Genomic DNA, 16,675 nt, shown 5'->3' on the forward strand with positions numbered 1-16,675 from the left:
GAGCTATTCAATTACATATAACATTTAAACTAGATGGCACGCCCCAGAGAAGGCAGACTGTGCATTTCTAAATCAGCCCATATGTCCATTTATACAATATCTCATCGTCTACATAATGAAGCTTTGACAGCATGACACACTGTATAGGTTAAGATTATGCATTCTTTCAAGTTTACCAAATGTTATGCGTTTTTTGGATCTTGGCCCAGCCTTGCCTCATTGATTTGTATTTCCAAAAATGTATATATTTTCTTTTTGTGGATGGGTAATAGTCAATGATGTGTTGGACTGATCGTGATTTCATTATACCAATTACCAGGTTAAGCTTCAAACAGTCACAATCTGTCAGAGGTTGTGCATTAAAGGATGTGTCAATGATTTGTTATTCCATTAAACTCTGGCACAACACGGAAAGAGAACGAACAATGGGGGGGATTTATAAAACTGGTGTAAAGTAGAACTGGCTTAATTGCCCATAGCAACCAATCAGATTCCACCTTTCATTTTTCACAGCTCCCTTGGAAAATGAAAGGAGGAATCTGATTGGTTGCTATGGGCAGCTAAGCCAGTTTTCCTTTACACCAGTTTGATAAATCTCCCCCAATGACTATATAGAAGACATATATAGCTAAATATTTGGCACATTGTAATTTGGATAAAGGCCACAATATGAAATGCTAGTCTTAGTAAATTCCCTCTTTAAGTAGTACGGAGCTGTAGTATGTGGAATTCTTTCTGTCAAACTCCTTAAAAAAGTGTTATGCTTCTCAGGATGTTATATTAAGGAGGTCATTTCCCCTAGGAGCACTGTGTTATAGCGATATCTCGTACAGAAGCACCACACAGCAGCACATGGGCTGCTATCAATCCCTTTTACATGGGCCAAGGATTGGTGCAATTATTGGAAGGGTTTGCACGATACTTGCCTGTGCATTGACCCATGTAAAAGGGCCAGAGGACATCGCCATGTACACCAGGTCAAACTTCTAATACCTATTGGCACTTTAACGATCCTTTCACACGAGATGAGGATCAGGCAATTATCCTGTTAATTTCTCAATGATGCTGCTCATTACCCAACAAATGTGCAAAAGCTTGCTTATCTGGTGATCATATCTTTTTATGTGACATAAACTAATTGTTTGTCGGCAGCAGATCATCCTGTGTAAACAGGGATGAGCCGCCAGTAAACAATGAATCTGTATAGGGACAACTGATCCCAGTAGTGATCATTTGTTCCCGTACAGAAAGGATGATTGTTGGACGTAAATGCAGGTATACACCATATCCAGAATCTGGCGATTATCAGGAAAGAAACTCTCAGGATAGGTCATCAGCATCAGATGGCGCCATCCCTGCTGATCAGCTGTTTGAAGAAGCAGTGGCGCTCATGAAAGCACTGCATCTTTTTCAATGATTACCTGCATGCTGTGTACTTTGGCGGCAGTGGCGCGGTGTCATTACAAACCGTTCATCCTATTCAAGTGAATGGGAGAAGAAGCCATCTAACACCGATGACCTATCATGAGGATAGGTCATCAATACTTGTAGCCTGGACAACCCTTTTAAAGCTCTTTTACACCGGTCGATTATTGATCCAAGGTAGAGCTGCATTACAAGCAGCAATCATCCCCTTTAAGTTACAGCATTTAATACATGATACATTGTTCAAATCTGGCATGGTCGCTTCAATCATGCTGAAAGATTTCATGTTAGATTGCCATTGAACAAATGACTACCACTTAGAGATGAATTCCATGTTAAACTGTAGAGAAGAACTCAGATCAGTTCAGTGATGGTGTGATATGGTATTAATTCTAGATTACAAATCAGAGGTGTTGGGTTCCCGCCACACGAAGAGAGTCAGGAGCATCATTGGCCTCCTTGTAGTGAGCCAGTTAGCTGGTAGAACAGTGGTTAGTGTGTGGAGTGCACCGTGGTACCAGGAAAGGGCAGGTGGGATACAGAGTGAGGACGTGGCTGATTGGTATCAATTACCTGGGCATGCAGTGAAGCGGGATAGGTAAAAGCAGTAGGAGGTAGAGCAGGTGCTAGTTTCCGCTGGGTAGAGGGGATACGGCGCCCACACTTCAGGGCTACCCGGTAAAGTGCAGGCACTGTGAGTTCATCTGTAAGAAAAGAATAAGGACACTAGGTTAGTAATAACAATGTCGGAGGACCATAGTGAGAACTGCTGGTTACGACTGGTATGTTTTAGCTTTGTACCTTTTATACGTAAGAGTTAAAGTGGGCCCCATAAGGAAAAGTTTTCAATACCATACACTACGTATACAGTTATTAGGGATATAAATTATCTAAAGAAGCAAACAAAGGTTATATTTCTGCTTTTACAGTTAGGTATTCCTAGAATAAACAGAGCAGGTACCATAAAATCACGTTCTAGTAGACACACAATGATGTTAACAGCTGATGATGCAAAAGTATAAATGGTACAAAAAAAACAATATAATAAACCCTTGAACAAACATGGTGATTGGTTACATAAAACAATTAGTAAAATCAGACACTGGATAGTCTGGATAGTTATCTAGCACACAGTGCTGAAAGTGAAATGAAGAGAAGCTAGGTATGTGCAGCGGAATGGACTACAAGAAGAGGACTAAACCAGTGAGTATTAGACTCAACGAATGTGAACCAGGCTTGGCGTTCATTCATGACTTTAGCCCTAACTACATTAAGTCTATTGCTCAAAATAAATCTAAGTATAACATCCATAACTATATAGATGTATCAGTATATATCAGAACCTAATCATGAAACATTAGGCCATGGGTCCTTAGCAGTGCTTGTAGTATATGGAGATGGTCTTTTTTTCTGCTGACTTTGCATGTGTGTTGGCTATATAAAACGACGAGTGGTTGGTTATGGACCTACTGTATGTATGTGACCTTGAAATAATAGGACAAATATGTTATTTCCTAATTTATAATTATTAAACATTTACTTGTGCTCAATAGATGGCCTATTGATGTTCACCACTGATTAGCAGTAGGACGGCGCTAGTGCTCTCATTCTGGATAGACCATCAACTAGAAATCCTTTAGAAACCCTTAATATGCGCATGCTTTCCTAAGCCATTAAGAAAGAAGGCTCTGTCTGCACGTAATAATATTCATTATAATTTGTTCACTTCCCAGAGATTAAAGTAATGATAAAATTATTTATCGCTGATGAAAGCAGAGTGTGCATACACATAAATGATCATCGTCAAGAGTGGGAAATGTTCCTTGTCTGAAATTTTACAATATTTAGTATATATACTAATGGAATATCCATCAGATAATCATAATGATTGCTACTATACACAAGCCTTAGGGCATATACACAAATTAGATGATCAGTTCCACCCCTGATGGTATATTTCATGTGGAAAGAAGGATCGGGCAGCTGAAGCTCAACATGCCGCTGCCAGAGATATGCCACTGCCAGAGATGTCAACAACTAAGGCAACAACTAAGATGAATTTACATAGGACTATTAATCGGACATTTGAACAAAACACATGTTCATGATAATTCGCCGACATAAAAGGTGCTGCCGATCACCTGATGATACAAGCAAACACCCGTTCATCGGGTGAATTAATTGTTTATGCAGACGCCTAAATCATCGTTTCTGGGCCACAGTTAGTGCTGTGTAAACAACAATGAATCTGTATGAGGACGAGCAATGGCAGTAGCCATCGCTTGTCCCCATGCATGTGAATATAGCCCTTTCCTCCACCGACGAGCAAGCAGTTATTGAGAAGCAACAGGTTCCTTACCAATAATTGCCTGCCCTGATCTTGAATGTCATACAACAGCAAAATGGAAAAAAACAAGGATGAACTGTGATTATCCATGTCGCACATGGAAAAAGATATTTGGTACAATTTTTATTTCATTTTATTCTCGCATTTAAACTCTGTTACTACCTCGTTTTGGCTGGACTTTTGTATCGTTGTATCAGATGCTGGCTGCAGAACAAAGTAATGAAATGTGCAATGCCCTAGATAGCTGCTAATTAATTGTTACATTTGGTATTCATCCCTGGGAATGGATGTTGCTTGTTAATTCCAATAAATTCTGTTGAGATTTTTTTTTTTAGGCTAAACTCTATGTTGTTGACTCAGAGCTTGGAAACATCTTAATGTACTACTTTAATTCAAGTTTCCTACTTAGCAATGATGCAATATTTTGAAATGCTGGAAGTACCAAAATTGACATGGCATCTGGGTGAACCTCTATGTAAGGTACATTCTACAGACATACAGTACAGACCAAAGTTTGGACACACCACCTCATTCAAAGAGTTTTCTTTATTTTTCATGACTATGAAAATTGTAGATTCACACTGAAGGCATCAAAACTAAGAATTAACACATGTGGAATTATATATATAACAAACAAGTGTGAAACAACTGAAAATATGTCATATTCTAGTTCTTCAAAGTAGCCACATTTTGCTTTGATTACTGCTTTGCACACTCTTGGCATTCACTTGATGAGCTTCAAGAGGTAGTCCCCTGAAATGGTTTTCACTTCACAGGTGTGCCCTGTCAGGTTTAATAAGTGGGATTTCTTGCCTTATAAATGGGGTTGGGACCATCAGTTGCGTTGAGGAGAAGTCAGGTGGATACACAGCTGATAGTCCTACTGAATAGACCTGTTAGAATTTGTATTATGGCAAGAAAAAAAGCAGCTAAGTAAAGAAAAAACGAGTGGCCATCATTACTTTAAGAAATGAAGGTCAGTCAGGTCAGCCCGAAAAATTGGGAAAAAACTTTGAAAGTAAGGGCTATTTGACCATGAAGGAGAGTGATGGGGTGCTGCGCCAGATGACCTGGCTCCACAGTCACCGGACCTGAACCCAATCGAGATGGTTTGGGGTGAGCAGGACCGCAGAGTGAGGGCAAAAGGGCCAACAAGTGCTAAGCATCTCTGGGAACTCCTTCAAGACTGTTGGAAGACCATTTCAGGGGACTACCTCTTGAAGCTCATCAAGAGAATGCCAAGAGTGTGCAAAGCAGTAATCAAAGCAAAAGGTGGCTACTTTGAAGAACCTAGAATATGACATATTTTCAGTTGTTTCACACTTGTTTGTTATGTATATAATTCCACATGTGTTAATTCATAGTTTTGATGCCTTCATAGTCATGAAAAATAAAGAAAACTCTTTGAATGAGAAGGTGTGTCCAAACTTTTGGTCTGTACTGTACATAGACATTCAGCTGATATTAGCAAGATAAGACAAAACGGCACAGCATATATTGAGGCAGAATAGGCTCTCTTAGTGCACAAGACAATACATCCCACCATCCTTCATCTATATTAGATGGCAGGCATTCATTTCATTGCTGTCACCTACCAATCACTTTAAAAGGGCATCTGAGATCGGATTTGAACCTATGAAACTGGCTGACCTGTTTACGTGTGCGCTTGGCAGCTGAAGGCATCTCTGTTGGTCCCATGTTCATATGCTCCCACATTGCAGAGAAAAATTATGTTTTATTATTTGCAAATGAGCCTCTAGGAGCAATGGGGGTGGTGCCAATACACCTAGAGGCTCTGCTCTTTCTGCAGCACCTCTAGAGTAATGGCAAGTCCTCTGTTGCTCTAGAGGCTCATTCGTATTGACTAAAACATCATTTTCCTCAGTAATGAGGGCACATATGAGCATGGGACCAACACAGATGTCTTCAGCTGCCAGACATTAAATCATACTTGCCTCATCCATTTGATAGCGAAGAGGCCGCCGCGGCCATCTTGCATGAAGATTCAGCGCGAAATCTCACGCAGTACGTAATGACATCATCATGTTGGGCAGCGTGGTGACGACATACATCACTGCGCACAATATTTCGCGTGGGATCTTGAAGCAAGATGGCCACGGCGGCCTCTTCGTGCGGCGGCGTTTTAATTTTTACCATATTATCAGGGAAAGCATGAGGAAATTCGGCTTCGCTGCGAATCAAATTTTTCCTGAAATTTTTGTGAACTTCGATTCGCTCAACACTACCGAATTAGTCTACATACCTCAGATGGGACAGTTTCCATCCCAAACACATTACAATGTCTATTATGTACAGTACAATCAGGCCATCAGATATAATTGCATCTGTTCCAGCCCAACAAACAGGTATGGCAGGGCCGTCTTTACCAAGGGGCAAAAGGGGCAGCTGCCCCGGGCCCAGTTGCTCCTGGGGGGGCCCAAGGCAGCTGCCTGTTGAGCCCTGCTAGCCACTGCCCCGGGTGTCAGGCTGTCAGCTACACAGGGGGTGCTGCCATACTATGCAATGCCTGCCGGCACTGAGTCCAGCCAGCGAACTGTATCTGAGAGAGCTGTGAGTGTGATCTAGGACCTTAGATGACATCATCACCATGTGACCAGTAACCTAGTCAATATTACTGGTCACATGGCTATGAGGTCATCACAGGTCCTATCAGGAGTGTTGCAGGAGAAGTTTGGCTTTTTTTTTGTCAAGATTACATCAGAAAAAGGTGAACAGGGCCTGTTATACTAATATACTGTAAACTACTGTATAGTGGGGTGCTGTATAGTGTGGGGGCCTGTATACTGTGGGTGCCTGTATACTGTGGGGGGGGGGGGCTGTATACTGTGGGGGGGCTGTATACTGTGTGGGGGGCCTGTATACTGTGGGGGGCCTGTATACTGTGGGGGGGGCTGTATACTGTGGGGGGGGCTGTATACTGTGGGGGGGCTGTATACTGTGTAGGGGGCCTGTATACTGTGTGGGGGGCTGTATACTGTGTGGGGGCCTGTATACTGTGTGGGGGGCTGTATACTGTGTGGGGGGCTGTATACTGTGTGGGGGCCTGTATACAATGTGGGGGCCTGTATACTGTGTGAGGAGCTGTATACTGTGTGGGGGGGCTGTATACTGTGTGGGAGCCTGTATACTGTGTGGGAGCCTGTATACTGTGTGGGAGCCTGTATACTGTGTGGGAGCCTGTATACTGTGGGGGGGCCTATATACTGTGGGGGGCTGTATACTGTGGGTGCTGTATAGTGTGGAGTGCTATACTGCTGTACTGTATAGTGTGGGGTGCTGTATCGTGTATAGTTTGGGGTGCTGTATACGGTGAGGTGCTATACTGCTCTACTGTATACTGTGGGGTGCTGTATACTGTGGGCTGCTATACTGCTCTACTATATACTGTGGGGGTACTGTATAGTGTGGGGTGCTATACTGCATACTGTGTGGTGCTGTATACTATAGGGTGCTATACTGCATACTGTGGGTTGCTGTACACTATAGGGTGCTATACTGCATAATGTGGGGTGCTGGGGTGCACTGTAACACTAGGGTAAGCCGAGCCCTGGTCTCCTTCCTGCAGACCAGTGCCCACTTCCAGCCCAGGGCACTGATCCTGAGCCGCTGGAGTCTTCAGAACTGGAAGCATTTACAGTCATTCACTGTACTCTACCAGATGTGTGGATTTTTTGTGTGTGTGTTGTGGTGGAGGGCGTGATTGCCTGCTAAGGTGTGGGAAGGCGGGATCCAGGGGGCCCAAGTAAATTTTTGCCCAGGGTCCAATCAATATTAAAGACGGCCCTGATGTATGGACACTTAACCATCCTAAAATGACATTTTTACATCAGGGCTACTATTCAGCTTTAACTGATTATCAAATCGCTAGAGCCATCAGGATACCCAGAAATCAACTTCTCCAATGCAGGAAAAAGAAGAGAATAATTATGTTCCTCTGGTAGTGACCTACTGTACAACCCACAGCTAGAGGCACTAAGGAAAACTGTAAAAAAGTTATATCATGTCCTACACAAGGATGACTGAAAATCATTTTCCCAGACTCTCCCCTGCTATGTGGCTGTTAACCTTCAAATCTGAGAAATGTGCTGATGAGGAGTTCATTGCCCTCTGACGCACAAAAGGAACCTCTCTCTGAAACGTATGGAGATGCAAAACCTGTTATGTAATGACCACAGACCGAATCTCCAACATGCAGCAAGACTACAAGGTTTCTGGGACATGCATATGTTCTATATCGAATGCTGTGTACCTCATTCTGTACAATAAATTCCTTTTGGGGGTTTCTGTGCTTAAGAAACAAGATAGAAAGGAAGGATCTCTTCGGTCTCATCGCCACAGAATAAAAGAAACAAAATACATTTCTATGTGACAAAACATTTTTGTAGCCCCGACTACAATGAAGACCTATGAAAGTAGTCTTGAGAGTCAATTTGAAATCCCAAATCTATATGACACTTTTGGTCAATGTAGCACTGCCATTGCTGGCTGTACTGAATGTTCCGTAGTCTTCTTCCAGGTGCCGCACTGCATGTGCCCAGACGGTCTACAGTGTCAGAACATGTCACGTGCATGTAGGCACACACTATTACCTGATGCTGTGTGACGTCAGGTCATAGTGCAGTGTCAGTTGGAAGAAGACCAGGGACCAGTGAGTGCAGGAGAGACCTCCAGATCTGCAGAGTGGCACTGCTATCTGGAGCAGAAAGGGTAAGTTAATTTATTGTTTTATGTCTGAATTTAGGTCTGATGGAGCATGGAGGTCTGTTTGGGGGGTCTGATGGATCTTGGACATCTGATGGGGGTCTGCTCTGAAGTCTTAAGGATCTTGGTGGTCTGATGGTGGTCTGATCTGAGGGCTGAAGGATCTTGGGGGTCTGATTTGAGGTTTTGAAGGATTTTTGTAGTTTCATAGGGGTCCTGATCTAAGGTCTGAAGAATATTGGGGATCTGATCAGAGGTTTGTTGGAGTTTGGGGGTCTGATCTGAGGTCTGATGAATAACGAGAGTCTGATTTTGGGGTGTTATTTGAGGTCTGACAAGAATTGGTGGTCTGATCTGAGCTAATGAAAAAAGTGTCAGCAGCTATTCTGTCCTTATACAGATGTGTTTTGTCACGCTTTAATGCTAGTGGGCCAAAGTCACAATCATTGAAGATGTGTAATTCTCACACACTGTGTTGCCTGGCACCGTACTCCGAGTTTCTCAGGCCTATTTTTCCACAGTCTGAGAAATAAACATGAGGACATATGTATACCCACAGGCCATTGCTTCAGTTCCCAGATTTTGTACTTAATGTTGAGTATGTTCCCAGTACTCTCTGGAGACCATATTCCCAAGTCAGTATAAAGGCGAAAAGGAAAAATAAACAGATTACTTCCTGGAAGTTTGGTTTCCTGTGGCTAGCAACATTTTCAGATATTAAGGCATTTAAATGACATAGGATTCTAGGAGCAAAGCAGTTCTAACAAATCAAGAACACATTTGTCTCCTGAGGGATGTTAATATATTACACCTGCGACTGCCATCACATCATGGACAAATATTACTGCAGTTAATGACATGTAACATAAACATCTGTAAAACATTGATAATAGCAGTAAAAACGATCTACATATTACTTTACAAATCCAGACAGACCTTGGTAGCCTGTATTCTAGCTTATGGTACATCACAAAATATATCTGCTGTTTGTTGCAAAGACTATTACGCTCCAAATAATTTTCCGAGACAATATGAAGCTCCTGAGCCATGTGGTAACATCTAGAACCGAGCACCGCCAGCTACTGAATAATATGCCATTTATAGTTGCAGTGTCCACTTTAGTAAAAGTTATAGACAGGCTTTCCATTACCCGATTCAGTTAGCAGACTTATCCCTGTACCTCAATACCTTAGCTAAGGCGGAGTGGCTTATTGGTGTCCAGCATGGATGGGTACTTGAGTAGACTAAGACACATGGGCAACCTTTGCACCTTTTATATTAACACACCTGCAGGCTCTCCAAGGTTGAATATGACTTGTGAATTCTACCCTCAGTGTTTGAGAATAATGCTGATATACACTGAACAAAAATATAAACGCAACACTTTCGGTTTTGCTCCCATTTTGCATTAGCTGAACTCAAAGATCTGAAACATTTTCTACATACACAAGGGACCCATTACTCTCAAATATTGTTCACAAATCTGTCTAAATCTGTGTTAGTGAGCACTTCTCCTTTGCCGAGATAATCCATCCCACCTCACAGGCGTGGCATATCAAGGTGCTGATTAGACAGCATGAATATTGCACAGGTGTGCCTTAGACTTCCCACAATAAAAGACCACTCTGAAATGTGCACAGTTTTGCCTTACTGGGGGGGGGCCACCATTTTCCTCACGCAGTGCAACACATCTCCATCGCATAGAGTTGATCAGGTTGTGTATTGTGGCCTGTGAAATGTTGGTCCACTTCTCTTCAATAGCTGTGCGAATTTGCAGAATATTGGCAGGAACTGGAACACGTTGTCGTATATGCAGATCCAGAGCATCCCAAACATGCTCAATGGGTGACATGTCTGGTGAGTATGCTGGCCATGCAAGAACTGGGATATTTTCAGCTTTCAGGAATTGTGTACAGATCCTTGCAATATGGGTCTGTGCATTATCATGATGCAACATAAGGTGATGGTCGTAGATGGATGGCACAACAATAGGCCTCAGGATCTTGTCACGGTATCTCTGTGCATTCAAAAGGCCATCAATAAAATGCACCTGTGTTCGTTGTCCATAACATACGCCTGCCCATACCATAACCCCACCGCCACCATGGGCCATTCGAACCACAATGTTGACGTCAGCAGCAAAACGCTCACCCACATGACGCCACACACAATGTCCGCCATCTGCCCTGAACATTGAAAACCGTGACTCATCCGTGAACAGAACGCCTCTCCAACGTGCCAGACGCCATTGAATGTGAGCATTTGCCCACTCAAGTCGGTTATGACGACGAACTGCAATCACGTCCAGACCCCGATGAGGGCGATGAGCATGCAGATGAGCTTACCTGAGACGGTTTCTGACAGTTTGTGTAGAAATTCTTTGGTTATGAAAACCGATTGTTGCTGCAGATGTCCGGGTGGCTGGTCTCAGACGATCATGGAGGTGAACATGCTGGATGTGGAGGTCCTGGGCTGGTGTGGTTACATGTGGTCTGCGGTTGTGAGGCCAGTTGGATGTACTGCCAAATTCTCTGAAATGCCTTTGGAGACGGCTTATGGTAGAGAAATGAACATTCATTGCACGGGCAACAGCTCTGGTAGACATTCCTGCAGTCAGCATGCCAATTTTACGCTCCCTCAAATGTTGCGACATCTGTGGCATTGTGCTGTGTGATCAAACTGCACATTTCAGAGTGGTCTTTTATTGTGGGCAGTCTAAGGCACACCTGTGCAATATTCATGCTGTCTAATCAGCACTTTGATATTTCACACCTGTGAGGTGGGATGGATTATCTCGGCAAAGCAAAAGTGCTCACTAACACAGATTTAGACAGATTTGTGAACAATATTTGAGAGTAATGGGTCTTTTGTGTAGGTAGAAAATGTTTCAGATCTTTGAGTTCAGCTCATGCAAAATGGGAGCAAAGCCGAAAGTGTTGCGTTTATATTTTTGTTCAGTGTAGATTGGCAAGGCTGCCCGGCTTAGTTATAGCTAATTATATTTGCACCTAAAACATAAAAACAGCTATATACTGATGTTTTCTATTCAGTTGTAGCAGCCATGGTATCGTAAGTTCAGCCATATTGATTATCTCTTGAAATTATGACTAGTTAACATACTATACATACTGATAATACTGACAAATGGCATGTCAACGCCTGTTTCTGCAGCGGTAATCAATAAATGCTAACTGATATGGTATAAATGTCCAATGCAACAAAACAGACAAATGCTACTATCAATATCACTGTGTGAAACAAACACTGACCAAAACTTGGCTACTGTTCTCAAACTTCTTATTTACTAATATTGATGTGCTAATAAAATTTTAGCAGATTTATCATAACCTGACGGTGTACACCGAGCTATGATAACCAACCACATGCGCTGACGAATGTTGTGCTTGATTTATGACAAGGCGTACTCCAAGTCATAAATTTGGCACAGCAGTCCATGCGCTAGGGGTTAGCATAGATTTCGGTCTTCTTCTACGCAAGAAAACTGGCATAGAAGATGATAAATGTGGCCCGGCCCCACCCCCTACCTTTTTGGGAAAGTAGCGAGGCCAATGGAGTAACAGCACTTGCGCAAAAAGCCCCTAGTTAGTTTTATTCAATGGTAGCTACATCAAACAAAGAGAAAGAGAGCTAATTTGCAAAAGTTTTTCCAAGCGTTGCCTGGCCTATAATACTCCATATGCCTACTAGGTGCTCGCAATAATGAGAATAGTACCACCTCATCCTGAAGAAGGCCTCTCACTAAGTTATGCCAGTTCTCTGCTCTGATGAGGGGCAGTCACCCCGAAAGAGCTGTCTGCAGATGAGGGTTATAGGTAAGCTAGTGCCTAAGTCATGTCTCAAGGCCTGTTTAAAAGGTCAAGCATTGATTTATAGGATAGCTACCTTACATCTGATGGCAGAGGCTCAGCTTTCTTTTGAGCTAATTTGCAGGCATCAAACTAATGAATTCTTTAAAACTTTCATGTAATTTCAACAGTAATGCACGGATTTATTTTAAAACTATTTTTTTTTTAATTATGTAGTTATTTCAGGATATAAATTGAGCCATCTGGAAGTAATAGTGCAAACAGTTGTATACCTTAGAACAAGTTATCCCTTATACACTGGATAGGGAATAACTGATTGGTGGGGGTTGGAATCCAGCACCGCCACCACTACTACTGCTTCAATTAAACAGAGCATATCTTTTTCTAACCAGAATATCCCTTGTGTAGAAGATAATCAATGTAGAAGATAATCAATCTTTTGGAATTAGTTAACAATTAGGTTTCTGGAAATTTGATGAAATCAAATAGAATATGAGGGAATAAACTTGCATAAAATACCCACGAGTTTCTTGATATAAAAAATCATTAGTGCTGAGATGAAAATTAGATGTTCTGTAACACTGAAAATTCAAACAGAAACACTTATAGGGGACAATATGGAAAACGTCTTGTTCTAATTATACACAGGAAAGGAAGATGAATGATATCAAAGTCAACTGTCATCTACTGCCTAAAATTGACAATTTACGGCTCTCATAGCTTTTAAAAGCATTACACATACCAAAGTGTATTTAAGGTTCATTTCCAGTTTAGTTTAAACAGATGCTTTTGAGCTGAGTCATTAGTTACATTTGAGAGGAGAGAAAAGACAAGATCACTTATCTCAAGAACACAGAATCTTACAGGAACGCATGAAAAGGAAATTACCGTATATATCTTTGGAAAGAGACCTTAGTATCTTCAATGATCATAAATAATGAATAAGGCGGACTTTACTTATGAAGAGCAAATGAGACAAGGTAATTCTTCTTTCCTTAATATAACAAACCAGTTTTACTCTAAAATATACAATTTTACCAGAATGTTAAAAAAAGCTCACATATTAGCTCTCCGCCGGATAACAGAAAACAGTCTATCTGGTGTCACCTATTGGTAGTTACCTTGTGAGTCAATGTTTGACCTATTACAGAAACTTAAAGGGAACCTGTCATATAGTACATTGTGTCTGAGCTGAAGGCAGCATGTTGTGGAGCAGAAGGGGGTGAGCAGATTGATATATAGTTTTATTGGAAAAGATTCTATAAAACTTGTATTTTATCCATTTATATATCTGCTCATTTTGAGCTTTGAAGTCAAGGAAACGGCCCTATCAGTGATTGACAGCATGCCCTCTATGACTGTGTATACACTGATAGGACCACCTCCTAGACTTCAAAGCTCAGAATGAGCAGAGATATAAATGAATGAAATACAAGTTATACTGAATCTTTTCCATAAAACTATATATCAATCTGCTCAGCTCCTCCTGCTCTATAACATGCTACCTGCACATAAAATTAGCATTTTATGCTGACAGTTTCCCTTTAAAGCATGACTAGAAATATTAGTCAAACCAGACAATGATCTGTAGGTAAGAGGCTTGGAAATCAGCCTTTTACAAATAAAACTGTATCTTTTATAGTAACTGTTTCTATGGGATATCATTTGATCCTGTTGTGGTGGCAATAGCACTTAGTTCACCGCTAATGTGACTGTTGCTAAAACATGCCAGCACTGTTATTATGTCATGTTTATGCATATCATTATACAGTTGCAAGAAAAAGTATGTGAACCCTTTGGAATGATATGGAATTTCTGCACAAATTGGTCATAAAATGTGATCTGATCTTCATCTAAGTCACAACAATAGACAATCACAGTCTGCTTAAACTAATAACACACAAATAATTAAATGTTACCATGTTTTTTATTGAACACACCATGTAAACATTCACAGTGCAGGTGGAAAAAGTATGTGAACCCCTAGACTAATGACATCTCCAAGAGCTAATTGAGTGAGGTGTCAGCCAACTGGAGTCGAAATCAATGATGTGAGATTGGAGGCGTTGGTTACAGCTGCCCTGCCCTATAAAAAACACACACCAGTTCTGGCTTTGCTTTTCACAATAAGCATTGCCTGATGTGAATGATGCCTCGCACAAAAGAGCTCTCAGAAGACCTACGATTAAGAATTGTTGACTTGCATAAAGCTGGAAAGGGTTATAAAAGTATCTCCAAAAGCCTCGCTGTTCATCAGTCCACGGTAAGACAAATTGTCTATAAATGGAGAAAGTTCAGCACTGCTGCTACTCTACCTAGGAGTGGCCATCCTGTAAAGATGGCTGCAAGATCACAGCGCAGACTGCTCAATGAGGTTAAGAAGAATCCTAGAGTGTCAGCTAAAGACTTACAAAAGTCTCTGGCATATGCTAACATCCCTGTTAGCGAATCTACGATACGTAAGACACTAAACAACAATGTATTCCATGGTAGGATACCACACAGGAAGCCACTGCTGTCCAAAAAAAAATATTGCTGCATGTTTGCAGTTTGCACAAGAGCACCTGGATGTTCCACAGCAGTACTGGCAAAATATTCTGTGGACAGATGAAACCAAAGTTGAGTTGTTTAGAAGAAACACTATGTGTGGAGAAAGAGGCACAGCACACCAACATCAAAACCTCATCCCAACTGTGAAGTATGGTGGTGGGGGCATCATGGTTTGGGGCTGCTTTGCTGCATCAGGGCCTGAACGGATTGCTATCATCGAAGGAAAAATGAATTCCCAAGTTTATCAAGACATTTTGCAGGAGAACTTAAGGCCATCTGTCCACCAGCTGAAGCTCAACAGAAGATGGGTGTTGCAACAGGACAACGACCCAAAGCATAGAAGTAAATCAACAACAGAATGGCTTAAACAGAAGAAAATACGCCTTCTGGAGTGGCCCAGTCAGAGTCCTGACCTCAACCGGATTGAGATGCCGTGGCATGACCTCAAGAAAGCGATTCACACCAGACATCCCAAGAATATTGCTGAAACTGAAACAGTTCTGTAAAGAGGAATGGTCAGAATTACTCCTGACCGTTGTGCACGTCTGATCTGCAACTACAGGAAACGTTTGGTTGAAGTTATTGCTGCCAAAGGAGGTTCAACCAGTTATTAAATCCAAGGGTTCACATACTTTTTCCACCTGCACTGTGAATGTTTACATGGTGTGTTTCAATAAAAACATGGTAACATTTAATTCTTTGTGTGTTATTAGTTTTAAGCAGGACTGTGATTGTCTATTGTTATGACTTAGATGAAGATCAGATTACATTTTATGACCAATTTGTGCAGAAATCCATATCATTACAAAGGGTTCACATACTTTTTCTTGCAACTGTATCTCCCAACACTTAAAGGGCATCTGTCAGCAGAATTGTATCTATGAAATAGGCTGAGTAGTTACATGTGCACTTGGCAGCTGAAGGCATCTGTGTTGGTCCCATGTTCATATGTGCAAGCATTGCTGACAAAAATTATGTTTTAATGTATGCAAATGAGCCTCTAGGAGCAACGGGGGTGTTGCCTTTACACCGAGAGGCTCTGCTCTCTCTGCAACTGCTGATCCCTCTGCTGCTCCCTGATTGACAGGACCAGGTGCAATGACATTTTCACTGCCTGGCCCTGTCATTTAAAATGGAAAGTGCATGCAAATTGCAAAGAAAATTAGCACTCTAGGAGTAACGGTTACTCCCTTGTTGCTCCTAGAAGTTCATTTGTATATAATAAAACATAATTTTTTTTCAGCAATGTGAGCACATATGAACATGGGACCAACACAGATGCCTTCAGCTGCCAAGCGCACACGTAACAGGTCAGCCAGTTTCATAGGTACAAATCTTCTGATAGATGTCCTTTAAGTGTGCCATGTTACTTACACTCATGATGATACACTATGTTGTGAGAGGTGTTTTACCATGTACTGTGCTCTTAAGCCACCATGAGATGACATCAAGAGAATGGCAAATATATGTAGATTAGATACCCTGTAAGTATAAATGCCATGGCAGGATTGAGTAGTGATGAAGTAATAGGCAGACAGTGATTGTGTGCTGACACTATGGGAGAGTCATATGCCTTAGGCACCTCACTAAAGAAAGGGATATACTGTATTGTAATATACTGTGATTGCTGCCACTCTGAGAAGAGGAGCAAGAGTGTTACCACCCAGGAAGCTACAGGGAGAGAGAGAGAGTTGTTCCTTCTTAAAGGGACAATGTTATATTTGTCTGTTTTCACTTAAAGGACAGATGCAAGCAGTGGAGGACTGGCCATGTAGTCTCCAGGGAAATTTCCCAGGGGGCTGAT

General features: G+C 41.8%; 1 protein-coding gene across 1 annotated transcript in view; it reads right to left on the reverse strand.

Moving 5' to 3' along the window:
- The window catches only part of RBPMS (RNA binding protein, mRNA processing factor), a 229,292-nt gene that overhangs the window by 59,830 nt on the left and 152,787 nt on the right, over positions 1 to 16,675 (reverse strand). Inside the window, 3 exon segments of the mRNA XM_040418043.1 lie at positions 1,999 to 2,055; positions 2,057 to 2,106; positions 2,109 to 2,129. Coding sequence (XP_040273977.1) covers positions 1,999 to 2,055; positions 2,057 to 2,106; positions 2,109 to 2,129 — 128 coding nt within the window.

Source organism: Bufo bufo, chromosome 2 (assembly GCF_905171765.1).
Source record: "Bufo bufo chromosome 2, aBufBuf1.1, whole genome shotgun sequence".
In the NCBI taxonomy this organism is placed as follows: Eukaryota; Metazoa; Chordata; class Amphibia; order Anura; family Bufonidae; genus Bufo; species Bufo bufo.